The sequence below is a fragment of the Anguilla rostrata genome, chromosome 3 (genome assembly GCF_018555375.3).
Source record: "Anguilla rostrata isolate EN2019 chromosome 3, ASM1855537v3, whole genome shotgun sequence".
NCBI classification, from domain to species: domain Eukaryota; kingdom Metazoa; phylum Chordata; class Actinopteri; order Anguilliformes; family Anguillidae; genus Anguilla; species Anguilla rostrata.
The window spans coordinates 2843588-2870678 of record NC_057935.1 but is presented as its reverse complement, the minus strand read 5'-3'; the positions used below and the strand labels follow the sequence as shown (position 1 = coordinate 2870678).

The following is a 27091-nucleotide window of genomic DNA, read 5'->3' as shown; positions in this document are numbered from 1 at the left end:
CAGAGACAACACGTCTCACAAACCTAAATGTGGTCTAGGGCTGAGAATTCTGTTTGAGTAGCATTAGCGAACATCAGGAGGATCCTGTTTGAGTAGCTTCACCAACACAAGACCGTGAGGACGACTCGGGCTGTTTGAGTAGCTTTCACCCAACCCCAAAACAGAGGAGATTATCTGTTTGGGAAGTAGACCTTTTACTAGTCCAGAATGTGATAAACATAACCTGTTTTTTTCTAATTCTTTTGGCTCTCAAAACAACAAGTCTACAATCACAGCCAATAATATTCAGACTTCTCTGGGAAATCAAGGTCTGTGCAAACCACCTAGCATTGCACCTCATGTGAGTCTATTAAAAACAACAACAGCCATGGTACTTTTGGAGTGCAGAATGATTTAAAAAATAAAAAAAAACAACTGAACAAAACATGTCGTACCACTTCAAAACATCTTTTCACTTTTCTGGTTTAGCGTTTGCTCTGCCCACCTGTCGCAGGTGAGGCCTGAGAGTGCCGCGGTCACAAACTCAGGTGTGGCCTTGCGGTCCTTCTTCAACCACACCTTTGTCACAGGAGCGCGGATTGCAGAGGTGGAAAATCCAGGTTCAGAGAGGAAAAGTCCAGTCCCTGGTATTTTTAGTTCCAATCGCCTGGATTTGCTAATCAGTGCAGGGGGTAGAAGTAGTCAGTGGAATCAGCTGGCTGAGTCTTTAGATGGAAGAAACACCTGGCAGGACTTTATGACCCCGGTACTTTCCCGATCTAGTGTATCGCCGTGTTAGGCTCGTCGTTCGGCGTTCCTGGGGCTGAACGCTCCGCGAAAGTCCTTTAAAATTCCCCTCCTCCCCCCGCTGCTGTTCGTGTGTCAAAGATGCGGGGGTCCTCCCGTTGCTATAGAAACAGCGGCCAGGATTCCGCGGAGGAGCCAGGCGGAACGTGAGATCTGCGGAGGGGAGCGCAGGTCAGCGCCGTGGGAAAACAAACACGCGGATGACGCCCGGCAAAATGGAGGCGCGGCAGGTAGGAGCTATCCGTCTCCGTGCGGACGTTTAACGTGACTACACCTGTGCCTCAAACGCTAAAAAGTGAACGTGCGCTTGTTTACCGTTGTGTTTGACGGATACGGAAAGCGAACGTAAAAACACTAATGGAACCTATTGTATATTATGTTATCGATATATTTTCGGTTTTTTTTTTTTTTTCTAACAATTTAGTAGGCCCATTCACATTTACAGACCAATTCAGTTGTTTTCACCCAGAAGTGAAGCTAACCTGCGCAGTCGCTCAGTTTGTGCGCAGACGGTCCACAGCCAATCATAAGAGTCGCCTTCGTCTAGTGAGAAAACATAAACATTTCGTTAATAATGTGCCCCTTCCCCTTTTCTAGTGGTGTATTCTGCTGGTTGGCCTCCAGAAGGCAGCAAAACGATGAACCTGTGTTCAATAGGGAGAAGAGAGAGCGTTTAAACAAGAACTGGAGAGGGAAAAGGGGATCTTTCACCAACATAGTGAGATTGCCCAAAATTGTAATTCTGTGAGCCATCAACAAAAAAATTTTTCTCATACTTATAACTTCGATTTTCTCATCGTCTGTGCATTCCCCATAATTTTCTGTGGCTTTCACAACAGGTTTGTTTTATGTTATAATAATATATAATAATAATAATAATAATTTATTATTATTATTATTTTTATTAAAATCTGACCTGAGATTATTGCAGAACATTATCTTGAAGAACATGATAGAAATGATAAATCGACTGTCCTCTCTTGTAAGCCTTTTAAATTTACCTCTTATGTGGTTTCTGTGCAGATAATAATCTGGAACATTTACGCCAATAAATTACCCTGTGTTATGCTGTAGTACATGTTGTCATCAGTCTACTAAAATTTACTTCTACCCGGCGCCAGTTCGCATTTGGCAATAACATCATTTTGTTTAAAAATAAAAACGCTATTAGGCCACTAAGGCTAAATGGAGGTGTTTTTATTAGAAAAGGAAAAAAAATAACAGGGTCTGCATATACGTGGGGGTGAGTGTGTGTGTGTCTGTGTTGAGGGGGGGAAGTTGGCGTAAGTGTTTGTCAGTGTGGGTGGGTAGATGCGTGTGTGGTTGTCAGCTCAAATACGCCGCGTCACTGAAACCCCCTAACCCCTTCCTTTCTCTGTCAGGAACACAGGACAGAAATACACTGTGTTCCATTAGCAATACATACCCATCTACACACACACACACACACACACACACACACGTGCACACACTTACACTCACACAAATAGGCACACACCTACACTCTCACACACATACTAATCTACACACACACACACACTTACACTCACACAAATAGGCACACACCTACACTCACACACATACCTATCCACACACAGGTACACACACACACGTGCACACACCTACACTCTCACACACATACCCATCCACACAGAGGTACACACACACCTTAACGTACACACACATCCACCCACACACACTGATAACCTGTATCACAGATAGGAATTAAATTCCATTCGAATGGACTCCACCGTTTTTTTTTTTCCATCGCGCCGCTGTGGTCACAGTAAGAGCTCGTGCTAACAAGCGTAATGTAAACGACGTTCTCGTGAGTCAGTTAAGTCGGGCTTCATCGCGAGCTTCGAATACCGAAAACGACAAAGCTTTCCCTCGTCTCTTAATCGACGGGGGGGCTGAGCCGTGTACGGTCCACTGCCGTGACCTGTCTCTCGCTCGCGTGTGCTTTAATGGGGCACATGGAGGATGTTGCAGCTGGACCCGTACAGTACATCAGAGGGGACATAAAGAGGATACATTATATTGTTATTCTGGCTTCAGAACAGCTCGTTTTCATTCCTGTATGCGAAAGAAATAGCCTACATGGTGCTTTAAGTGTCAGTCCCATGGACACATTTGGTGTGGCTGTCTCAATTAAGCTTAAAAAAATTCTTAATTGCCAATTTGGGGGTAATGCTGAACAACAACATACTGTAAACTCAATAAAAATGAATGGCAGTATGAATTACTAGTTTGTTTATGTGACCCAGATGAACAGAAATAATATAGGCCAACTAAAACCATATCTACGTTTCCAGCTGCCACAGCGCCAAACTGACATCTAAACGAACTGACAGCTAAATGGCAAGTCATGTTAACACAAGGTCACTGCAGCAACACTGAACTGGATTGATATAAGAGATTAAAATCGTATTCACTGAAGCCGGAATACAGTAAATATCAGACTGAGATCTTGATCAGCATTTGGCATATTTCATTATTGTTACGACGTCCACCCATGTGTCAGTAGACATATCTGTATTTATTATTGTGTGCCTTAATCTGAGTCGTCGTGTTGCACGGTTACTAAAAGGCAAGTCGTTTTTGACGCGTCTTTCGTTCATTTTGTTTTGTCTTTCCTGTAGCTGCATGGGAGTTGAGGTTTGAAACCGGAAGGACACAGGCGGTCATTCGGGTGGACGATGTTCTCGACGCCTGTGCAAGGTTTATGTAGCGCGGTGGTTAGCATCGAAAATGCGATGCGCGAGAGCGGGCAACTTCCTTCCTGTGTGTGGTGGAGAGCAAGGGGGTGAGTTCACAAAATCATCTGCCACAGTTGAGCAGAAAGAAGCATTCATTTATTTATTTATTAACTACGCCACAACATAATTCACATATCGATTTTAATTAATGAGGACGATATGATAACGTTAATGAAGTGCATTATATGGGTTGCTACACTCTCGTGCAATTTGTATGATGATTCTTTCCACTCGAAAACAGATCCCAGAAAGTGTTTGTGGTGTAATTTCCCTCAACAAACCACGTGTTGGGGACGTTTTCGGTATGTAGTTCATGATTTTGCAAAAGGGGGAAGTAGTTTGTTTTCTGGCGGAAACGTTCTTAAAGTTTTCGTTTTTTAAAAAATGCCAATTTCCAAGTCCTGACTTTCTTTTTTTAGGTTGGATTTATCATTTTGAAACATATACTACTTTCGGTTATTTCTGTGCTCGTGAGAGCACTTTAGGGGATTCCACAATTTCCTCAAGTTGTACAATTATGTTAATTTAGGTTAGCGTACTTTACTTTAAAACCACTGCCTTTAAAGTGTTTGTCTTTAATACCTATTTTGTATCACCTGACATTGCAGAATGTGGCGGAGAGATAACGGTCTCTTGGTACAGCAGACAGAAAGAGCGGTTTCGAGTCATTATCTGACGTTATATCTTCATGTATTGTGAGATATTTACCGTTCTGGTCACATTATCTCTCAGATCGCGACCACAAAACATGCAGTGTTCTCTGAAGTCGCTTGAACTGTGGGAAGACTTGTTGGCAGCCTTCCAGCTGCTTAAGAGCAGGCTCACTGAACAACCTGTTAGCCTCATACACACAGGAGGCCCATAACTGCCTGGTGTGTGTGTGTGTGTGTGTGTGTGCTCATGAAACAATGGTGGTCATGCTAGATAGTACACGAATGTAAAGGGGCTAACGCCTGTGCGTGTGTGTGTGCCTCAGTGAAACCCAAAATGGTGGTTCTCATTGCTGCTAATAAAAAGATAGTACATCTCAGAATGTAAAGAACAGGAGGCCCATAACTGCCTGGTGCGTGTGTGCGTGCGTGTGTTCGTGGGTGGGTGCGTGCGTGCGTGTGTGTGCATGTGCGTCCTTGTGTGCGTGTGCCTCAGTGAAACCCGAAATGGTGGTTCTCATTGCTGCTAATAAAAAGATAGTACATCTCAGAATGTAAAGAATAGGAGGGCCATAACAGCCCGGTGTTCCACTGTTTGCGCGCGTGTGTGTGTGCACACGTGCCTGTGTGTGTGCGCCTCAGCGAAACCCAAAATGGTGGTTCTCTTTGCAGCTAGTGAAACGCTAGCACACGCTAGCTACGGTGGTGCTACGGAACAGGGGAAAGTTTCTGTCGCCTGCACTTGCCCTGAACTCCGTGTCAGTTTGTTCCCCTCTTTGCTCGTTTCTGGGATCTTTAGCGGAGTGTGTGTCTCTGCTTCGGCTGGAGAAGTTTCGTAAGCGCGAGGAAAAGCCTGACGCCTGTACTTTTTTGTGGTTCCCGTTTCAGAGCCGGCAAGAACCTATAAACCACGGCGACGGTTGTTGATTTTTTGCAGATAGGACACTCTGTGCCTCAATATTCATTTTTTTAAAACCACAAATTACTGATGATTTGTGAATAATATTGGTCTGCGTAGCACGGAGGGACTTGCGGTTGTCTGTAAGAATAACTAATACGGTCATGATTAGGATTAAGCTAATTCAACAATTAAGAGCAGAAGTTGGTTAAAAAAAAAAACCGGTAATGGATTGGCCCTCTAGAGCAGGGATGCCCTGTTTTAGCCAAGCACTAAACCAACTGAGTCTACTTATCAAGGTCTTGATTTAAGATCATCTGTTGGGTGATTTGTATAACACCTGGAAGTCCCGTGTGATGGAAATGAGATGGGGGGGGGGGGAGTTTTGGGCCCATATGTTTTATCAAATCAAATATTCTATTGATTTGCTCCTAAATTCTGAAAGTTGGTCATTGTTTTATTGTTTTTTTTTTTTTTTTTTGTTTTTTTTAAATTAAGTTTTCACTGCTGTATTGGCATATCTTAGGGCTAATGTGGGGTTTATCTTATTTCTATGACGGAATACGATTTTTTGAGTGGTGAAAGAATATTTTTATGAATGCCCAGATAATGGGCAATACTGTCTATGTCATGGGTGGGGGGTGTAGTTGTAGACGAGACTGCAGGGAGGGGGGGCGTGTTAAATGAACAACCAGAGCGACAATGGTGGCGCTGCGAAACTCCGTATTCAGATGTCATGTGCCATCTACTAATGAAACTAAAACAACGCGTTTCTGTTTTTAATTCACACTTTGGTTGCAGTAGCGCTAAATGTCTGAGTTCAGCAACCTCGGCCCGCCGGCGTGCCGACCACTAGGGGCTTTGCGCTAAGAGGTTAATACAGTCACAATTAGGATTGAGCTAATTCAACGATTAAGAGTAGAAGTTGGTTTAAAAAAAAAAAAAAAAAAAATCCTGAAACCGATTGGCCCTCTAGAGCTGGGGTGTCCGACCTTATCCGAAAAGGGCGGGCGTGGCTGCGGGTGTTTGTTTTAGCCCAGCACTACAACAACTACTACTTATGTCTGCTTATCAAGGTCTTGATAGAAAATCATCCATTGATTTGTATAACACCAGAAAATCCCTTCAGATGGGAAAAAAAATTGGGCCCATACGTTTTATCGAATCAAATATTCTATTGACTTACTCCTAAAGAAAGCTGGTTGTGGTTTTATTGTGGTTTTTTTTATTTATTTATTTATTTATTTATTATACATTTTGTGCAAAAAGCAAGATCGCAAGATGACAGAGGTGAGCTAACACGCAAAAATGGTAAAGATGAAATTAGAAATAACTACTCGAAAAGAGGTATAGGTTGACCTCTGTCCCAGAAGTCAATCTATGACGAGTAGATCGAAGTTGTGCACCATTTCGGTGGCTTTGACAGGTCGAGAAGTGTCACTTCCCACTGCGATGTTTCCTCTCCGTCTCAAAAGGGAAACTTGCGAGAGAAATACTTCTGTGGCTTGCAGGTTTGCGCCCACAAGAAGGAGGAAGGTTATTGTAAATATCAACCTTCCTACTCTCTCCCTGCCCAGAAGCTTTCTGCCTGGTCTCCCAACAGCAGAGCTTTGAGTGAACTCATCTTTTACTACTGAGATTGCAGAGAGGGAGATTGGGAGGGGGGAGGGGGGAGGGGGGAGGTGACGCGCGTCTATGGGTAAATCATATGCAAATCATGTTGTATTTGTTTTGTTTTATTTTTAAAATTCACTTTACCTTTATTTACCAGGAAGCCCCTTTGAGATATGGGATCATCTCTCTACCAAGCCAGACTTGGGCTGTGAAATTTAGAAACCCAGAACGGATGGACTAATGTGAAAAGTCCAGCTTCTGAATTTACTGGCTGAATTACCTACTTCTAGTCTTATATAATTAAATGGAGGGGCTATTTCAAAAAAGTGCTGTCATTTCTACATGTGAAACCAAAATGTATTTTTTTAAAAATACCCTTTGATAAAAGCTGAGAATCTGTACTTTGAACCGTGTGAATTGTTTACATTGATTACAAATCAAATAGTGGAGTACAGAGCCAAATCAAGAAAAAAGACTGTCTTCGTTCCAAACGTTATGGAGGGCGCTGTGTGTGTGTGTGTGTGCGCGCACGCGCATCTGCATGTGCATACACACGTGTGCGTGTGAGTGTCTGCATGCATTTGTGTGCACGTGTATGTTTGTGTGTGTGTGTGTGTGTACGCTTGTGTTTGTGTGCACGTGTATACACGTGTGTGTGTGTGTGTATGTTTGTGTGCATGTGTATACACACGTGTGTGTGTGAGTGTCTGCATGCATTTGTGTGCGCGTGTGTGTGTGTGTGCATCTGCATGTGCATACACACATGTGCGTGTGAGTGTCTGCATGCATTTATGTGCACGTGTATGTTTGTGTGTGTGTATGCTTGTGTTTGTGTGCACGTGTATACACGTGTGTGTGTGTGAGTGTCTGCATGCATTTGTGTGCACGTGTGTGTATGCTTGTTTGTGTGCACGTGTATACGCGTGTGTGTATGCTTGTTTGTACGCACATGTGCTCACGTGCATGTGTGTGTGTGTCTGCATGCATTTGTGTGCGCGTGTGTGTGTGTGTGCATCTGCATGTGCATACACACATGTGCGTGTGAGTGTCTGCATGCATTTATGTGCACGTGTATGTTTGTGTGTGTGTGTGTGTGTGTATGCTTGTGTTTGTGTGCACGTGTATACGCGTGTGTGTGTGTGTATGCTTGTGTTTGTACACACATGTGCACACGTGTGTGTGCATATACACGTGCGTGTGTGCGGTGAATAATAGCGCAGTGTACCTGTGTGAAATGAATGTGCAAAGTGCAGGCCTTGTGTGGCCAGACCCCGCCGAGCTCACCGCCGCCACCTCTCTCTCTCCTCTGCGATACACAGGACGGGGGAGACCGACCAATCGCAGCGCGCCTGAGATCTCAGCCCGAGCCCCGAGAAGTTCTGTGGCTGACTGTTATTCTTTTCTTTTTTCTCTTTCTCTCATCGCGAAACCGGCCTGTTCAGGCTTCCAGGCAGCAGAGCTGTAAACAGTCAGATCGGCGCTCGCGCTCGGTCACAAATGCGTGGCTTTTTTCACTCACAAAAAAAAAAAACCTACCTACACGAGACCACAGGTGCAAAAGTGGAGAGCAAGGTCTCAGTCACAGTGGTGCATAGTGGGTGTCATAAATGTGTGCTACTGTTCCTTGTCTAAACGGGGCAGTAATCTGTCATGGAATGTGCAAGTCTAAGCAGGAGAGAATAGTACACTGAATATTATTATTATTATTATTATTTTTATTATTATAAGTTTTATTTATAAAGCACTTTTCAAGCAGTATCTCAAAGTGCTGGATATAGTATAGTCTGTAGTATACCGAGGGTGGAGTATAGCATGAAGACTTAGTAGGACAGGGCTGAGGGCTGCCCAATCGTGTTCCTGGAGATCCACCATCCTGAAGGTTTTCACCTTTTTTTTCAGGTTTTTCAAACCTGACAAAGCTACACCTCAGTCAACGGCTGCATGTCTCATTGGACTGCTAATTACCACCCGGTGTGCAGGGAGGACTTCTACATTTAGAGTACAAATATGTTTTTGGTAAGTGCCGAAACAAATTTTTTTAGGAAATGTAAGTTGCCGTTTGCATTGTGTTCATTGTTTCTGTTAAAGACCTGCAAAATCACCACAGAAATGGAACAATGGATAATGGACATGACGCATTGATCAGATTTTACCAATTTTTTTTTATTTAAATTCAGTCGCAGATTACAGATATCTCTCATTAGATAGAAGCATAAAGCACAACAACAACTACAACGAGTAATGATTTTAACATATCCATCCATTAACTATATATATACCCGCTTATCCTGGGCAGGGTCACAGGAGATGCTGGAGCCTATCCCAGCATGCATTGGGCAAGAAGCCAGAACACACTCTGGACAGGCCGCCAATCTATCGCAGGGCACACACAGCATTCACACTCTATTCCCACCCTCATACCCTGGACCTCCTTGCTGTGAGATGACATTGCTACCCACTGCACCACCGTGCCACCCCTTTTAACATATATATATATATACGCACACAAACTATAAAAGTACACTGTGAAAGGACAGGAATGTAGCATTTTTTTTTTTTGCAAAGGTCTTAGCTTGGATATGGAATTTGCCAGAAGTTATTCAGGAGGAAGCTCTGAGTGCTGAAGTCTTATTTGTGAGTGATGACGTCAGACGGGGCCCTGGTCGTCCGCTGAGCCGTCCTCGGGGGAAGCAGTTGGCCCGGGATTTCTGCTTAAAGACGGGGGTGGACAGGGACGGGACGGTGAACTGGTCTGCCGTCACCTGATTGGTTAAAATTATTAACTGAAACAGGCGTGGATTACGTCACATGTTATATTACAGAAATGCAGCGCAATGCCAGCATGGGGTTTTGGGAAAAAGAAGACGGGTTATAAAGGATCTTGTCCAGAGACGGGGGGTATTTTGGGAAGCCTCCGTGTATGGGCCGCACTTACTTGTTCAGCAGGTGCTTAATCAGCTGCTGGACCTTCTGCATTTTCGGATCCAAGCAGTACTGCATCCCGTTTTTTTGTAAAACGCTGCAAAAACACGGGAATATGGGTTTAAATACGCAGTGAGCAGGAAACGTGGAAAACCGATAAATCATAGCAAGGAGATATATATTGCCCACAGTTACAGTAAAATATACAGTTTTATGTCATTTAAATAAGCAGTATAATATTTACTATTATATATTTATAATTAAGATATATATAAATATATATATATATAGTTAGTATGTTTATAATGAATGTAATTATTTAGTTATTTAGTAACTGGGTGGGCACATGTATGACACCAGCTGATGCTACTGTAAAAATGGCCCTGATTAAATGACTTACACAATCTCCATTTTATCACAGGAGTGGGAAGAGGGGTAGATCTGGATGTCCTGGATGGCCTTGGGGTTCCCGAATCCTTCGCGGGTACGGCGACACACGCAATTTCCGCTGGGACGGTCTGGAAAGAGAGAGGTCATTTAAAACAACAACAAACAACAAAAAAAAACTTTTAAAAAAAAATATTGCCATTGTATTAAACAGACAAATAAACTAAAAAAAATAACACCACTATTATTTTGTAAAGACAAAAACATTTTTAAAACCCTGGTTGTTAATCACTCTACTCTTCAGTTTTTCTGTGAAGCACGTTAGCCCGATAGCATATCTGTTAAAAAAAAAAAAAAATTAAAAAAAGCAGCACCCAAATGAACGGAATTTCAACGTTAAGAATGCTCTCGCTTCGTTGAGAGCGGGAAGGAACGAGCGCAAAATTATACGAACGATGAAATTATCAAACCGAGCGTCACCTACTCTGTGCAAGTGCCAGGCAGCCGAGGAGGGCGATGACTAGGAGGACTCTGGTGATCATGGTGGAGGGGGTCCGGTCTGCTCTTCTTTCTGCGGTGGATGTCTGAGCTGAGAGAGCGAGTGAGGCGTTGGGGTGAGCGTGTCAAACGAATAAACAGCGAGAGAGAGAGAGAGTGAGAGGAGGTGCTGTTTGCATCTCTAGGGACCCTTTATATACACCTTGATAAGCGCTTACCTAGCGCTCTCTCTCACTCTCTCTCTGGGGGGAATTCCCCTCTCTGGAAACTTAAAACCCAGATCACATTCTAGAGAACACTCTAGAAAATGCAGCCCCCTTACATCCCCTAGCTTTACAAATTTACCTGGCTTCAGTCAAAGTATACAGTATAACCACAGCACAAAAGTCTAATGTAACCTCAAAGATACATCCTAGCTTAAATTTACTGCTCAGTCAAGATACAGATAACGCACAAGTCTAGAAATGAAACCTCAAAGATACATCCTAGCTTACAATTTACTGGCTTCAGTCAAGTACTATAACCACAGCACAAAGTCTAGAAAGTAAAACTTCAAAGTACATGTGATGATGCTGTGCATATCTTAACTTCATCAGGATGCTTCAGAGTGTATACTAGTGGCTTGCCAAAGAGACAATATGTCAAAGTATTGTGTTGTTTTGTGGTTGTTCCAAGAACCTTTGTTCTCTGAACTTAAATTCATGAGGGCAGGCAGTCAAATTTAATGAATAAGAGGTCAAATTATGACAGCAAGAATCATAATAAAGCAAGTCATCATGAAACTAATACAATCATTGCATTAAACAGTTTCGTCTTAAACATGATACATGCCCTTAGAAATTATGGACCTGTATATGAAAGGAAAGTAGGTCACAAAAAAAAAAACTAAACCACATACCTGTGGAAAAAAACTATTTGGTCATCACCTTGTAGCAGTCAGAAATGGTCTTATTTATTACTTATATCATTATTACTAATGTAAAAAAAAAAAAAAACAGATCCTGTCTGATGCTGGTTTGATTATGCTTTATTCATTTTATTCTACATTGATTAAACAGGGTCTCTGAGACAAATCTCTGAGAGTAAATAGTCACTTTCAAGACCCACATCACGGAACATTTGTTGTGGACTTTGTAGGGACTGAGCCAGCAACCTCCTGTGTATGAAGCCCATGTTCAGTGTAGAGAGCTACGGTATGTTTGGGACAGCTATGAGCATGCACAGGGCATCGAATAACCATATAAATATTGTCTCCGTAACCTATTGCGGAGTCAGTGTCAGCGTATCCCATCCTGAACCAGACTGAGAAGTCCGTAAAATATCACATGGATGTCTTTCCTTAATGACATCATCAGATTGCGGCTGTTCCCATGTCCTATTTATCCAGAGCAGGACTGCACACACGTACTGTATAACATGCCAACTGTGTGTTTGAATGAATTGCCTAAATGTATCCGTGTTGGGTTAGCGTTAGAGTTAGCAAAAAAGTCACAAAACTATAGCTGGTCTACACAGTGCGCTGCAAGGTTTAGGAATTGATACCGAGAGAGTGGCATATCGTATGCAAACTCTGGGTATGACTGTATCCCTATGAATGTATCATTTCTCTGTAGTAATGGGAAGTTTTGAGGGGTTTCTTTTTGTCCACCTCTGATAATCTGCTTACCTTTTCACACACAACACTCTGTTTAAATAGATAAAAGCTGTAGTATCTTTTTGCCGCTAATTGTCAGTCAGGTAACTAAGCACGTAGATTGATAGAGGGGTTGCAGTTCTTTGTGTGTGTGTGTGTGTGTGTGTGTGTGTGTGTTTATGCATGTGCTTGCTTGTGTGCCTGTTAATATTTGATTATGCTTGCTCGTCATTGTATGGTTGCGATTTATGAGAATGCAAGTGTGAATGCATGTGTGTGTTTCTGACTATGAGTAAGCATGTGTATGCATATTCTCGCATCACTGTGAGTACTTGTGTGTGCATGTGTGTGTGTGTGCGCGCGCGCGAGTGTGTGTGTGTGGACTCGTGAGTGTGTGTGTGTGTGTGTGTGTGTGGTGGACTCGTGAGAGTGTACAGGTCAGTTTGTTCAGGCGCGTTGGGGAGTTGAGCAGGGCTGGTACACTTCGCCCAGGGGCCACAGGGCCTTTCCGTCACTCAGCACCTCTCAGGGGCGGGGCCCAATCCGTGGTTTACCCCGCACCTCCTCCGCTACCTGTCCTGCAGAGGCTCGAAACAACCTGGCTGCAGGTTCAAGGAAAACTTGCACGCTTCCTCCTACGGGGTTTTTCAGGGTTGACGAATTTTGCTAAATTTAGGATCTTGACATCAGCAACATTTCCAGGCGGATTGGGTGAAACCGAGCATCTCGGTGGCCTACTGTGACCTTTGAAAACGTTCAGCGACTGATTGAGAAGAAGGTCATCGCTGTGACTGCAGCTCTATAAGATCCTCTGTGTTTCAGAACCACGTTCACCTTTATAGTGATGAACGGAAAACTCCTCCTGATTAAGAAATTCACTGTTAGAGCAGGGTGTCAACATCAGGGATGAGGCCAAATCCCTTACAATTCCCCAGATTCTAGAAATTAACTTGAAATTCAGTCGATTAATTTAAAAATCTACATCTACACATTATGGCTATTTGTCAATTCATTAACCCACTGAAGAGCAGGTTTTTTTGGAATATTTTTTTCAAAATTCGAAGCCAGTGTTCTAGAACTCCGTCGCTTTCAGTTACCAGCAGTGCTTGTGACATCAGCAACAGAATGTTCGCTAGAGCACTCTAGTCACATATTTGTGACCTCACACTTTAAAAAGTTAATTGCATCTCAGTTCATTTCCTTCAACTGAAATGGAATTGACTCATTTGATTCTGGTTATTAGTTTTCAAGTGTTTGCCACCGGTGTTGAGCGAGGTGTTGAGTATCATTGCTGAGTTAAGTCTCAGTGTTGAGGTGCTGAACATGAGAACTGGAGTGTGGATGTCCAAGGATGCACAGTGATCTTAGTGAGACCTTTTTGAGAGTCTGCATTTGGTTCTGTCCTGAGAAACAGAGACCAGGAAAGTCACAAAACCAGACGAGACAAGTCGGCTGTTATTTCAGTTGATAACTTAAGTACCTAATAACACCGTAATCAAACACTGCCTCCAAGAGGCCCCTTGAGACCAGAGTTGGGAAGCTGTATTTTTCGGAACCTGGAGATCATAGTGGTCTCACTCTGGCAGGGTGAAACCGCACTTTCACGTGTTGTTTCCAAACTGCCGAGAACAAACCAGCGAGTGTGAAACTGGCCACATAGAGAATGAGGTCATCTCCAGGTAAAGCCCTGTGGTCTGGGGTGGGGAGGAAGGGGGAGGGGGGGAGGGCAGTCTGGGGTCGGGGGATTGAAATTGAGTCAGTACAAATGGACAAAAATACTATAAAATAAAACTGGGGAAAGGGAGCGTCGGTGAAGTGGAAAATTATAGAAGAAATCAGAAATAATAATGAATTGACAGGGCTGTTGCTAGGAATTCTGGAAGAATATTGGTGTGGGCCCCCGCCCCCCCACTTTTCATCGCCAAAGATCAATTTTACACAACTTGTTTTCAGAGAACACACTTCCTGCTTGACGGTCTTTGGGTCACATGACATACAGCCTTTATATGATTTACGATTTCATGGTTGTTTATGTCTTCCTGTCTGACAAGTTTGATTAAACTCAGTTCTATCTCACCAAGAGGTCTCTGGGTCTCACTCTGGATGAGTTTGGAATCAAAAGGAATCATTTAAAAAAAAATCAAAATAAAAGGAATCGTTTTATGAACCACAACTGTCGAAACTATAAGAATGAAGTTGACATTGACCTGCATGTTTTGGTGACTTTTGACCGTCTCTACTTTGACCATAATTCACTGGGGCTGCCCAGACAAGGGGGGTATTTCCCAAAAACAAGGACTACAGGATGTCTTTCTGGGTGCCTTTCCTGTGTGTGTGTGTGTGTGTGTGTGTGTGTATTGTGCTCCTTAAGTCAATTAAGTTATCTAAAAAGTACTGCATTATTTCATAAATAACCAGGTTTATTTATGTTACAGAAGAAAAAAAAAACATTTAATGTGAAGTTACTGCTAATGAGCAAATGAATGTTACTGCTAATTTGACACATTTAAGCAACATGGAGTCAGGTGCTAATAGGAGCTGTTATCAACAGGAAGGCTGAGAAGCTGGCCTGAAAATTAAAGCTGAAATCGCTTTCTTTTTCTTTCACAAAAGTTATGTTTTTTCTTATTGCAAAAAAAAAGAAAAAAACAAACCTTTCCAATCACAACATGCATTGGGCTAGATGCTGAAACACGCCCTGGCCAGGTCACCAATCCATCGCAGGGCCCACACACCAATCCACACACACACCCATACCTATGGCCAATTTAGACTCTCCCTATTAGTCTAACTCGAACCTGGGACCTTCTTGCTCTGAGGCGACAGTGGTATCCACTGCACCACCATCCAAATCTACGTTTTCCTGTCTCAAAACTTTCCTTGAACTTTACCGTCGTATCTTGGTTCACAGAGAAACCATTTGCTTGTAACCTTTCCAATTTTTTACTTGCAGTCAATGATTAAGAATATGTAATTACGTGGTAGGAACATAACTGAAATAATTAAAATGCATTATTATGGAAATATTTCTGGATGTGTGAAAAATTGAATTCTGAAAAATTGAATTGCATCCAACCTGGCAGCGTTTGTTTGTTTTAAATTCTACCAGAAACGCTGAACAATCTTCGCAGGAAACAAACGTACACAGCCAGAGGAACTGTGTGCACCATCTCAATTTAGTTTTTTTTTTTTTTTTTTTTGTCTTTGTGGTTTATTTTAAACAGGAAGTGCAGGCCGAAGTGCAAAGTGCGCACCAGATAATGGCAAATAATGGCACCAGAGCATGAGTATTAAAAATAAACACTGCCATCCTACACTGGAAACAGTACTCCAACATTAGAGAAGGCCAGATAAATGATTGATTAAAACCTGGTTCACCAGTTGTAGTTCTGTATTAAAGATATTTTTTGAAAGGAAGGCAAAAAGCAGTTGCTTGGGAGCATGTTCCAGAATGTTCTTTAGAGTGAGATTCGATTCGTCTCTCGTTTAAGGTTCCAAAGAGGGAAATGTGTGCATGAGGTGGTCACACATTGTCCCTCAGGGTATGGCAAGAGAACACAAATTGTGCTGCTAGTATGCAGCAACCTTTTTCTTCTCCTAATAGGTAGGGTAATCTATCGTCATTGGGTATATCATTGAATTGGGGACATTTCTGGATTCTTTTTTGGTAGAATTTTGGTGAATTTGGTCAAATTTTGTGCATTCCATTAGGAAGTGTTTTTCCATTTCAATTTGGTTGCCTTTGCATTGTTGGCACAATCTTTTTTCTTCTGGCAACCATGATTTTCTGTGCCTGCCAGTTTCTATGGCTAAGTGGTACTCGCTGAGTCTGTACCTCGTCAAGGTGGTTCTCAGTTTTGTCAGTAACTGTGGTCAGGTATTTCGCTACAGCATGCTGTCTTTTTAGGGCCAAATAACATTTCATTTTACTTTGCGATTTTGTTGTAGTTTCCCAGTAGGTTATATAATTCTGTTTCAGCTGTGTTTCAATTTGGTTTATTCTAATTATGTTTGTAGTTTTGTTCTGATCCTGAGCAGGTGAGGTGTTAGTGTGTGTTAGTGTATGTGGGGAACTAAGGCTCAGGACCAGCTGAGTGAGGGGATTGTTTGCTTTGCTCAGCTCTTAGTATTGCAGGGCTTTGTATTGATGTGAGTGGGGGTCACTTTGTTTTAGGTGCTTCCAAAATTTGATTGACCTTTTTTGTATTTTGATAAGTAATGGGTATTGGCCTAATTCTGCCCTGCATGCATTGTTTGTTGTGTTTCTATGTAATTTCACGATATGTTTACAGAATTCTGCATGGAGGGTTTCAATTGGATGTCCTCTGTCTCTCTCTTTCTGTCTCCCTCTCTCTCTCCCTCTCTCTCGCTGCTGCATGCTGGGAGTGGGTGTGGTGAGTGAGAGTGGCTGGAGAACGACTGTGGGTGAGTTTTCCAAACTTTCCAGGACTTGTACTGTTTTCTCTCTGTTATATTGTTCCTAAGCACTGTTTACTAGTAGGTAGGCAACGCTTTTTTAAAGAAGTCGACCAGCTTTGCTGGTCAGTATGCCAGCGCCCCTAGGTGGTGGGCGGCACACTCGGCGAAATGGCATCAAAGCCGACCCCGCGTGTGCCGTGGTCGGTAGAGTAGTGCATATTAGCGATAGCGGAGGTGGTTGGACACGAGTGTATTAAGTTCGCGTCAAGAATGAATAAAGGAATCGTGGTGTTTCTCGACAGCATTGACAAAGTTAAAGTTACAATCTCGAAGATTTCCGTTTCGTTCTCTTTGGCGGTACCAATGGCGAGAAGCGGTAATTGCATGTGTTTTTTTTTGGACCTCACCAGCGTCAGTCAGTTTGCACCTGTTGGCAACTATAACACTGAATTACTGAATAAAAAATTGTTGTTATAAAAGTAACGTTATGTACATACTCATTAGTTGTCTAACATTATGCTAACTTAAGCTGTCTTTACACTGCCGAGCCGGGTTAAATGCCATAGCAGACCTGGGGTAGAATTAGTGATGATCAATTTCCACAAACGTTCTTTATCCAACTTTTGCCCGGAGGCCTTCGCTGTGGCTCGTGCACAATAAACAGTCTTTCTCGTGAACGATTGTTCTGATATTTTTGAAACAACTGCCTTGCAAAATGTTACCCCTGTTGTTTATGGTTTTGCTAGCTAAACTGTTTGAGAATAAAGCTGAGCTGGGTGTTAAATTACAATCAGAACAAGAAGAATACAACAAAAACAAAAGAGATTTCATCAAAAAAAAGGGCATCAAGGCTGAAGGAACATATGAGGAAGCGTAATAAAATAATAACAATGCTAATCCATACTGCCGTATTCTTTTATTTAGTTTTCCAGCTTGACATCTTTACACAGACACAGTTCTTTAATCATAAAATCATAAAATATTATTATAATATAAATTACTATAATAATAGGCTCAATAACCATTGTGTTACCTAATTCGGCGATAGGTAGTAACTTAACAGACATTTATTTTAATGAAAATCTTCGAGATTATTACTTTAATGCCGTAGTTGAACATGGAATTGTTGTTAAGGAAACTTTTACCGTGGTGCTTCCTCTCGTCAACCCGGCGAGAAGGATTACTTTGTCAAATATGCCGCCTATGGTTACCAATGAAATGTTAACGCAAGCGTTGTCACGTCATGGTAAAATAGTTACCCCGATTAAGAAACTTTCCGGTGGTTTTCAGTCCCCGCTTTTAAAGCACCTTATGTCTTTCAGAAGTCAAGTGCACATGATTCTAAACGATTATACGGATAATTTCTCCATGTCGTTAAATTTTAGGATTGACAATTTTGATTATACTGTGTATGCGACTTCTGATAGCTTGAGATGCTTTGTGTGAAACTGTGTGGGTCATTTAGCCAGATCCTGTCCGAACAGGGAGCCTGCTGCAGATGAGCCTGCTGGCCCGTCTTCTTGGGGGGCAGGGGAAGCGCAAAAAAACTCAGATCAGGGGGGTAATGATAATACTAATAATGTTGTATCTGAAACAACAGAAGTGGTTGTAGGAAAAGGGGGGGAGAAGGTGGCAGAGGAGGTGAATGAACAAGGGGCTTCTCAAACAGATAGCATGGTTACAGCCATAGTCGAGGGTGGGGGGCCTGAGGAGGAAGATGAGGGTGTTTGCAAGATACCAACAGTTAAAAGAAAAAGTTAACGTACAGCAGGACGTATTGCAAAAACAAAAAAGTAGACAAGTAAACATCAGCTGAGAGAGCGGAGAAACAGGATCTCACTTCCAGTGTTGCAGACTCTAGCGAGGACAAGTATTTTTCAGACTCCTCTACAGCTAGTGGACTTGAGCAGCCTACAGGTGGCTACACGATTGAACAGATGATGAATTTTCTGAAAACAACTAAGAATAAAAAGAACATTCAGATTAATGAACATTTTCCAGATCTCAGGCTATTTGTCAGATCTGTAAAGGCTCACATGAGCATCAAAGGGCAGGCAGCCTTTCCCAGTCCTGAGGTTTACAGAGTATTAAAGTTTTTGCAAAGGCAAAGGAGCAAATCAAGCTAAATGATGATACTCAGGCATAGGCAAACTCCCCCCTTTCTCTGTTCAGTGTTTCTAGTGCTGTTTTATATGTTCTTTATCACTCTACCATACATGGCTGAGGCTAAGATAGCAACACTTAACCTGAATGGGGCGAGGGATCTTAGAAAGAGGGGAATTTCTTTCCAGTTATTAAAGCAAAAACACATTGATGTTACCTTTGCTCAAGAGACACACAGTGATACTGGTAATGAGGCTGACTGGAGTGGGAGGGTGAGGTTTTTCTGAGCCGTAAGAGCTCAAATAGCTCAGGGGTGGCCATTTTGTTTTCAAGGTATTTCTCGCCACTCTCCTATGTTGTAGAGGAGGTGGTTAGAGGTAGACTTTTGAAGGTGGTTGCAAAGTTCGATCATTTCAACATGGCCTTTATTAATGTGTATGTCCCAACATATGGACCAGAGTGGGTGATTTTTCTGAATGTGCTTTATGAAATAATAGCGAAATGTAACACTGATGACTTGTATGCTGGAGATTTTAATTGTACAGCGCAGGACACATTGGATAGGAACCATACAGAACCACATGCACCTTCCAGCAGATTGATCGGTCAAATTATTGAGACACATGAGCTGTCTGATGTCTGGAGGCGTGTCCATGGACAGCATAGGCAGTACACCTGGACACACACTAGAGGAAATTCAATCACAATGGCTAGCGTGGATAGGATATATGTGTTTGAGTATCAGTAAAATAGTGTTTTATAACCCCTGTGGGTTTTTCTGATCACAGCTTAGTGACAGGGACCATTTCCATCCAATCTTTCAAGCCTGGGAGTGCTTACTGGCATTTCAACAATACACTCCTACACAACTCTAATTTCAGGGAGGTTTTTGAATTTTTTTGGGGTACATGGAAGAAGCGAAGACATACTTTCAACTCTGCAACAATGGTGGGACTGTGGTAAAATACAGATTAAACAGTTGTGTCTGGAATACACTCTAAATGTTACAAGAGACATCACCCAGTCTATGAAGGTTCTGGAGAGCGAAATAGAGGATCTCCAAACTTTGGTGGAGACCTCTGGAGGAAGAGAAACAATTGGTGTTCTCAAAGCCAAAAAAACGTAATTAGTTGACCTGCTGGGCATACAGGCTCAGGGAGCACTCGTGCTGTCAAGGTTCCAGAACGTAGCAGAGATGGATGCCCCATCAAAGTTTTTCTTTGGCTTAGAGAAGAAAAGTGGTCAGAGTCGGTTTATTCACTGTCTGAAATCCGCCACAGGTCAGGTGCTCACAGAGCTTACTGCAATCCGACGGAGGGCAGTGGAGTTCTTTTCAGAGCTTTACCTGAGTGAATATAGAGGGGAGGCAGGGATAGCAAATGCTTTCCATGACGGGCTTCCAACCGTTCATGCCAGTGGGGATCTGGGGGGGTTTCTATCTCAGCAGGAACTCTACACAGCACCTCAGGGCATGGCGAGTGGGAAGGCCCCTGGAATTGATGGGCTGCCAGTAGAATTTTACAAGGGCTTCTGGCAGGTGGTAGGTGAAGACTTGCTATCCGTGCTCAGTGACAGTTTGGCTGGAAGGTCACTGCCGTTGAGCTGCAGGAGGGCGGTTGTGAACTTGCTGCCAAAAAAGGGTGACCCTAAGGAGGTGAAGAACTGGCGGCCCGTGGCATTGCTCTGTACCGATTACAAACTCCTCTCCAAGGCTCTGGCTAACTGACTGAAGGAAGTGATTGGGCAGGTTATTGGTGCTGACCCAAACCTCCTGTGTACCTGGCAGGATGATAAATGACAATGTAGCCTTAGTTCGGGATGTTTTGGCCCTCTCTGGACTATTGGGGATTGACACTGGTCTCATTTTCTTAGAGCAAGAAAAGGCTTTTGACTGGGTGTAACACCAGTACCTTTGGAAGACCCTTGAGGCCTTCCATTTCAACCATGGTTTTATTGCCAAGGTTAGGGTGTTGTATCAGAACATTGAGAGTGTGTTGAAGGTAAACGGTGGTTTGAGTGCCCCTTTTAAGGTGTGTAGGGGCATATGACGGGTGCGCACTGAGTGGGATGCTCTACTCGCTGGCCATCGAGCCCGGCTGGCCGGGAGTTGGACCAGGTGGGGGATTTTGGCACGCGCCTTCGGGTGCGGTCGGGGCGGTATACCTCCAAGGTGCTGCTGGGCTGGAGGCAGGCCCTAACTGAGGTGGAACAGCACCTGCTCAGAGACTGTGGACCTAACCTAGGCCAGCATAACACAGGAGATCCGTTCCCTAGGCTCCTGGTGTCCCCCAGGTTCTCTGATTCTGCACATAAAGGTCCCCTGTTAGGACATCGGAGTATGGACAATGTGGCCCTGGACGTGGCACACGGAAAAACTCTGTACAACATGGTGGTGAAAGTGGTGAATGAAAAGAAGCTGATTTCTCTCACAGACACACCATGGAGTTCTTACTTGGGGTTAATGGAGGAGGAAAAGCCACAGTGGCAGGCATTATACAAACCACCGTTGCCCAAGAGGGTTGGGGATTTACAGTGGAGGGTGCTGCATGGGATAATTGCAGTGAATAGTTTCATTTCTGTAATGAACCCGTCGGTTTCCCACCACTGTCCTTTCTGCAATGAGAGGAAAACTGTTTTTCACTGCTTTTCTGTATGTGTGAGACTTTGGCCTCTGTTCGCCTTTGTTGGTAACCAGAAATGTTGCCAAGAACAATAGTGACCGTCGTTCCAGGTAGAAGCAGATCCGAAGTTAGTGTTTAAAAATCAGGAAGCATTTATTATACAGAAAGCCAGCAACAGGGATTCACACAAAAATGTTCAATTCAACTGTTAGAGTTTGTGGAGTTTATACAGTTACATTTACATATATTCAAATTTGTGCGCAGAATACAGCATGAACTCTGATTGGTTGTTTGTTATACAGAGTTGCCCTATAGGCTGCAATTTCTACCACTGTGTCTTATTGGTTGTCTTTGTAAAACAATGGCGGACTCTCACATGCACGTGAGGTTTTGGAATACACAAATCTGTCTGTCTCCTACAGCACAAACTTTCTGTATCCTAACACCTTCTTGGGTCAACTGCTTAGGTCAATGGGGGAAACTTTTTCAAAAAAGGTTTTTATCCTGGGGTTTCCATACAGTTGTAGACAGAGGGTGAAGTCTCAGCTCATTTACTTTGTTTTGGGGTAGGCAAAAATGGCAATTTACCTAGCCGTAAAACCATGGTTGAACGGGGGGATGCACAAGATACGGTAGCTATGGTCAGGGGCATGATTAAGGCCAGAGTCATGGTAGACGTCAGGTACTACAAGGCCACGAGGACACTAGAGTGTATGGGGCTATAGGGGAGCAGTATGCTCAGTGGAGGAAGGAGAGCTTCTGTTTTCTGAGGGCAACTGAGTGGGGGCGGTTTTTATTTTTCATTTTTTGTCGTCTTTGCTTTTGTTCACTTAAGTGAATTTATTGTCAGTGATGTGTAAAAATTGGGTTTTGAACTCGCCATTGCACTGAAAAATAAAGGATGGTTAAAATTCAACTCTCTCTCCCTCTCTCTCTCTCTCTGTCTCCCCCTCTCTCTCTCCCCTCTCTGTCTCCCTCTCTCTCTCTCCGTCTCCCCCCTCTGTCTCTGCTCCCTCTCTCTCCCTCTCTTTCTTTCTCTCTCTCTCTTTTTATTAGTCTTTTTATTAGGCACACTCACCCACAGCCTCACTCACTCGCTCACCTGAGCTCACCTCGCTCCACCGCAGAAAGAAGAGCAGACCGGACCCCCCCCCACCATGATCACCAGAGTCCTCCTAGTCATCGCCCTCCTCGGCTGCCTGGCACTTGCACAGAGTAGGTGACGCTCGTTTAATAATTTCATCGTTCGTATAATTTTGCGCTCGTTCCTTCCCGCTCTCAACGAAGCGAGAGCATTCTTAACGTTGAAATTCCGTTCATTTGGGTGCTGCTTTTTTTTTTTTTTTTTTTTTAACAGATATGCTATCGGGCTAACGTGCTTCACAGAAAAAATGATGAGTAGAGTGATTGACAACAGGGTCATTTTATAACCAGGGTTAATACTGGTGTTTTTTTTGTTTTTTTTAGTTTATTTGTCTGTTTAATACAATGACAAGGTATTTATTTATTTAGGATTATTTTTTAAAAAGGTTGTTTTTTGTTGTTGTTTGTTCTTGTTTTAAATGACCTCTCTCTTTCCAGATGATTCCAGGAGAAAGTGCGTGTGTCTCCGTACCCGCGAAGAATTCGGGAGCCTCAGGGCCGTCCTGGACATCCAGATCTACCCCCCTTCCCACTCCTGTGATAAAATGGAAGTTGTGTGAGTCATTTAATCAGGGGCGTTTTTACAGTAGGATCAGCTGGTGTCATACATGTGCCCACCCAGTTACTACATAACTAAATAATTACTTTCATTATAAACACTATATATATAGTATCTTAATTATAAATATATAATATAAATATTATACTGCTTATTTAAATGACATGAAACTGTATATTTTACTGTAACAGTGGGCAATATATATCTCCTTGTTATGATTTATCGGTTCTCCACGTTTCCTGCTCACTGCGTATTTAAACCCATCTTCCCGTGTTTTTGCAGCGTTTTCCTAATAAACGGGATGCAGTACTGCTTGGATCCGAAAGTGAAGAAGGTCCAGGAGCTGATTAGGCACCTGCAGAGCAAGTAAGTGCGGCCCATACACGGAGGTTTCCCAAAATACCCCCCATCTCCGGACAAGATCCTTTATAACCAGTCTTTTTTTTCCCAACACCCCATGCTGGCATTGCGCTGCATTTCTGTAATATAACATGTGACGTAATCCACGCCCGTTTCAGTTAATAATTTTAACCAATCAGGTGACGGCAGACCAGTTCACCGTCCCGTCCCTGTCCACCCCCGTCTCTAAGCATGAATTCTGTTTCTCCCGAGGAGGGGTCAGTAGACCTCTGGGCCCCCGTCTGACGTCAGCATCACTGACCAATAAGAGTGCGACACCTGGAACTTCTTCCTGAATAACTTCTGTCAAGTGGAGTTCAGCTGGCACCATGCGGTGGAAAAGCGGCTTTAGAGTGTTCAGCTAAGAACATTCTAATCTCATTATGTCTTCCTGTCTGTTATGTTTGATTAAACTCAGTTCTATCTCACCAAGAGGTCTCTGAGTCTCACTCTGAATGAGTTTGGAATCAAACGGAATCATTTAAAAAAAATCAAAATAAAAGGAATCGTTTTATGAACCACAACTGTCGAGACTATAAGAATGAAGTTGATATTGACCTGCATGTTCCGGTGACTTTTTGACCGTCTCTACTTTGACCATAATTCACTGGGGCTGCCCAGACAAGGGGGTTATTTCCAAAAAACAAGGACTACGGGATGTCTTTCTGGGTGCCTTTCCTGTGTGTGTGTGTCTGTCTGTGTGCGCGTGAAAGAGAGAGAGAGAGAGTGTGTGTGTGTGTGTGTGTGTGTGCGCGCGTGTGAGAGAGAGAGAGTCTGTGTGCGCGTGAGAGAGAGAGAGTGTGTGTGTATGTGTGTGTATTGTGCTCCTTAAATCAATTTACTGAATTATTTCATAAATAACCAGGTTTATTTATGTTACAGAAGAAAAAAAACATTTAATGTGAAGTTACTGCTAATGAGCAAATGAATGTTACTGCTAATTTGACACATTTAAGCAACATGGAGTCAGGTGCTAATAGGAGCTGTTATCAACAGGAAGGCTGAGAAGCTGGCCTGAAAATTAAAGCTGAAATCGCTTTCTTTTTCTTTCACAAAAGTTATGTTTTTTCTTATTGCAAAAAAAAAGAAAAAAACAAACCTTTCCAATCACAACATGCATTGGGCTAGATGCCGAAACACACCCTGGCAAGGTCGCCAATCCATCGCAGGGCCCACACACCAATCCACACACACACCCATACCTATGGCCAACTTAGACTCTCCCTATTAGTCCAACTCGAACCTGGGACCTTCTTGCTCTGAGGCGACAGTGGTATCCACTGCACCACCATCCAAATCTATGTTTTCCGGTCTCAAAACTTTCCTTGAACTTTACCGTCGTATCTTGGTTCACAGAGAAACCATTTGCTTGTAACCTTTCCAAGTTTTTACTTGCAGTCAATGATTAAGAATATGTAATTACGTGGTAGGAACATAACTGAAATAATTAAAATGCATTATTATGGAAATATTTCTGGATGTGTGAAAAATTGAATTCTGAAAAATTGAATTGCATCTAACCTGGCAGCGTTTGTTTGTTTGTTCAGTGTTTCCGGTAGAATTTAAACAAACAATCTTCGCAGGAAACAAAAGTACACAGCCAGAGGAACTGTGTGCACCATCTCAATTTCGTTTTTTTTTTTTTTTTTGTCTTTGTGGTTTATTTTAAACAGGAAGTGCAGGCCAAAGTGAGCCAAAGTGCGCTTTACTCCGCAGTAGGTGGAAATAATGGCACCAGAGCATGAGTATTAAAAATAAACACCGCCATCCTACACTGGAAACAGTACTCCAACATTAGAGAAGGCCAGATAAATGATTAAAACCTGGTTCACCAGTTGTAGTTCTGTATTAAAGATATTTTTTGAAAGGAAGGCAAAAAGCAGTTGTTTGGGAGCATGTTCTAGAATGTTCTTTAGAGTGAGATTCGCTTCGTCTCTCGTTTAAGGTTCCAAAGAGGGAAATGTCCCCCAGAGAGAGTGAGAGGGCAAGGTAAGGGCTTAACAAGGTGTGAATAAACACTTCCTAGTGATGCCTCTCTCCCTCTCGTTCTCTCTCTCTCTCTCTCTCTCTCTGTTTATTAGTCTGTTTATTTGGCACACTCACCCACAGCCTCACTCGCTCGCTCACCTGAGACATCCTCTGCAAACAGAAGAGCAGACTGGACCCCTCTACCCCCACCATGATCACCAGAGTCCTCCTAGTCATCGCCCTCCTCGGCTGCCTGGCTCATGCACAGTGTAGGTGACGCTCGTTTAAATCCTTTCTATTTTATTCATCACTCATTCCAGCATTCTTAATGTTCCAATTCAGTAGTAGGTGACGCTCGGTTTAATAATTTCATCGTTCGTGTAATTTTGCGCTCGTTCCTTCCCACTCTCAACGAAGCGAGAGCATTCTTAACGTTGCAATTCCGTTCATTTGGGTGCTGCTTTTTTTTAACAGATATGCTATCGGGCTAACGTGCTTCACAGTAAAACTGATGAGTAGAGTGATTAACAACCAGGGTTTTTAAAATGTTTTTGTCATTACAAAATAATAGTGGTGTTATTTTTTTTTTAGTTTATTTGTCCGTTTAATACAATGGCAAGGTATTTTGGTAGATTTTCTAAAAAAAAGTTTTTGTTGTTTGTTGTTGTTTTAAATGACCTCTCTCTTTGCAGATGGTTCCAATGGAAAGTGCGTGTGTCGCCGTACCCGCGAAAGATTCGGGAACCCCAAGGCCATCCAGGACATCCAGATCTACCCCCCTTCCCACACCTGCGATAAAATGGAGATTATGTGAGTCATTTAATCAGGGTCGTTTTTACAGTAGCATCAGCTGGTGTCATACATGTGCCCACCCAGTTATTAAATAAGTAAATAATTACTTTCATTATAAACATACTATATATATAGTATCTTAATGATAAATATATAATAGTAAATATTATACTGCTTATTTAAATGACATAAAACTGTATATTTTACTGTAACTGTGGGCGATATATATCTCCTTGTTATGATTTATCGGTTCTCCACGTTTCCTGCTCACTGCGTATTTAAACCCATATTCCCGTGTTTTTGCAGCGTTTTCCAAAAAAACGGGATGCAGTACTGCTTGGATCCGAAAGTGAAGAAGGTCCAGGAGCTGATGAGGCACCTGCAGAGCAAGTAAGTGCGGCCCATACACGGAGGTTTCCCAAAATACCCCCCGTCTCTGGACAAGATCCTTTATAACCGGTCTTCTTTTTCCCCCAACACCCCATGCTGGCATTGCGCTGCATTTCTGTAATATAACATGTGACGTAATCCACGCCCATTTCAGTTAATAATTTTAACCAGTCAGGTGACGGCAGACCAGTTCACCGTCCCGTCCCTGTCCACCCCTGTCTTTAAGCATGAATTCTGTTTTTCCCGAGGAGGGGTCAGTAGACCTCTGGGCCCCCGTCTGACGTCAGCATCACTGACCAATAAGAGTCCAACACCTGGAACTTCTTCCTGAATAATTTCCGGCAAATTCCATATCCATGCCAAAACATTTGCAAAAAAAAAAAAAAGCTACATTTCTGTCTTATCACAGTGTACTTTTAGTATGTGTGTATACATATGTTAAAGTCATTACTTGTTTCATTGTTGTTGTATTTTTTTGCTTCTATCTAGTGAGTGATCTGTACTATGCAATTGAATTTAAATAAAACAGCTTTACATAATTTTACATTGA

At 42.8% G+C, this 27091-nt stretch overlaps 2 protein-coding genes across 14 annotated transcripts; one reads left to right on the top strand and one right to left on the bottom strand.

The window, feature by feature from the left end:
* Positions 1 to 552: 552 nt before the first annotated feature.
* Positions 553 to 27091, top strand: LOC135249834 (C-X-C motif chemokine 9-like). Of its 11 annotated transcripts, XR_010328792.1 has the most exons (7): positions 553 to 1016; positions 3429 to 3592; positions 25337 to 25380; positions 25473 to 25628; positions 26052 to 26169; positions 26458 to 26541; positions 26717 to 27091. XR_010328792.1 is itself a non-coding variant. In XM_064325442.1 (6 exons), the coding sequence occupies exons 3-6, from the start codon at positions 25571 to 25573 to the stop codon at positions 26800 to 26802; spliced, it is 273 nt and encodes a 90-aa protein (XP_064181512.1). In that variant the 5' UTR covers positions 567 to 1016; positions 3429 to 3592; positions 25473 to 25570; the 3' UTR covers positions 26803 to 27091. The 11 variants fall into 11 exon arrangements, 9 of the variants coding, with proteins under 9 accessions (XP_064181512.1, XP_064181514.1, XP_064181510.1 ...); XR_010328793.1 differs by lacking the exon at positions 3429 to 3592 and having other exon boundaries at positions 562 to 1016; XM_064325442.1 differs by lacking the exon at positions 25337 to 25380 and having other exon boundaries at positions 567 to 1016; positions 26790 to 27091.
* On the bottom strand, positions 8850 to 10711 carry LOC135249835 (C-X-C motif chemokine 9-like). 3 transcript variants are annotated; one of them, XM_064325449.1, is made up of 4 exons: positions 10501 to 10711; positions 10030 to 10147; positions 9643 to 9726; positions 8850 to 9418 (listed from the first exon to the last, which is right to left on the bottom strand). In XM_064325449.1, exons 1-4 carry the CDS (start codon positions 10556 to 10558, stop codon positions 9355 to 9357), a joined length of 324 nt encoding a protein of 107 aa, XP_064181519.1. In that variant the 5' UTR covers positions 10559 to 10711; the 3' UTR covers positions 8850 to 9354. The 3 variants fall into 3 exon arrangements, with proteins under 3 accessions (XP_064181519.1, XP_064181520.1, XP_064181521.1); XM_064325450.1 differs by having other exon boundaries at positions 8850 to 9415; XM_064325451.1 differs by having other exon boundaries at positions 8850 to 9469; positions 10501 to 10704.

Coding starts and splice junctions, on each gene's coding strand:
- LOC135249834 (XM_064325444.1), top strand. CDS start 25,571: ATGATCACCAGAGTCCTCCTAGTCATCGCCCTCCTCGGCTGCCTGGCT. Junction 25,629..26,051: donor CTGCCTGGCTCATGCACAGT/GTAGGTGACGCT, acceptor CTCTCTTTGCAG/ATGGTTCCAATGGAAAGTGC. Junction 26,170..26,457: donor TGCGATAAAATGGAGATTAT/GTGAGTCATTTA, acceptor GTGTTTTTGCAG/CGTTTTCCAAAAAAACGGGA.
- LOC135249835 (XM_064325449.1), bottom strand. CDS start 10,558: ATGATCACCAGAGTCCTCCTAGTCATCGCCCTCCTCGGCTGCCTGGCA. Junction 10,148..10,500: donor CTGCCTGGCACTTGCACAGA/GTAGGTGACGCT, acceptor CTCTCTTTCCAG/ACCGTCCCAGCGGAAATTGC. Junction 9,727..10,029: donor TGTGATAAAATGGAGATTGT/GTAAGTCATTTA, acceptor GTGTTTTTGCAG/CGTTTTACAAAAAAACGGGA.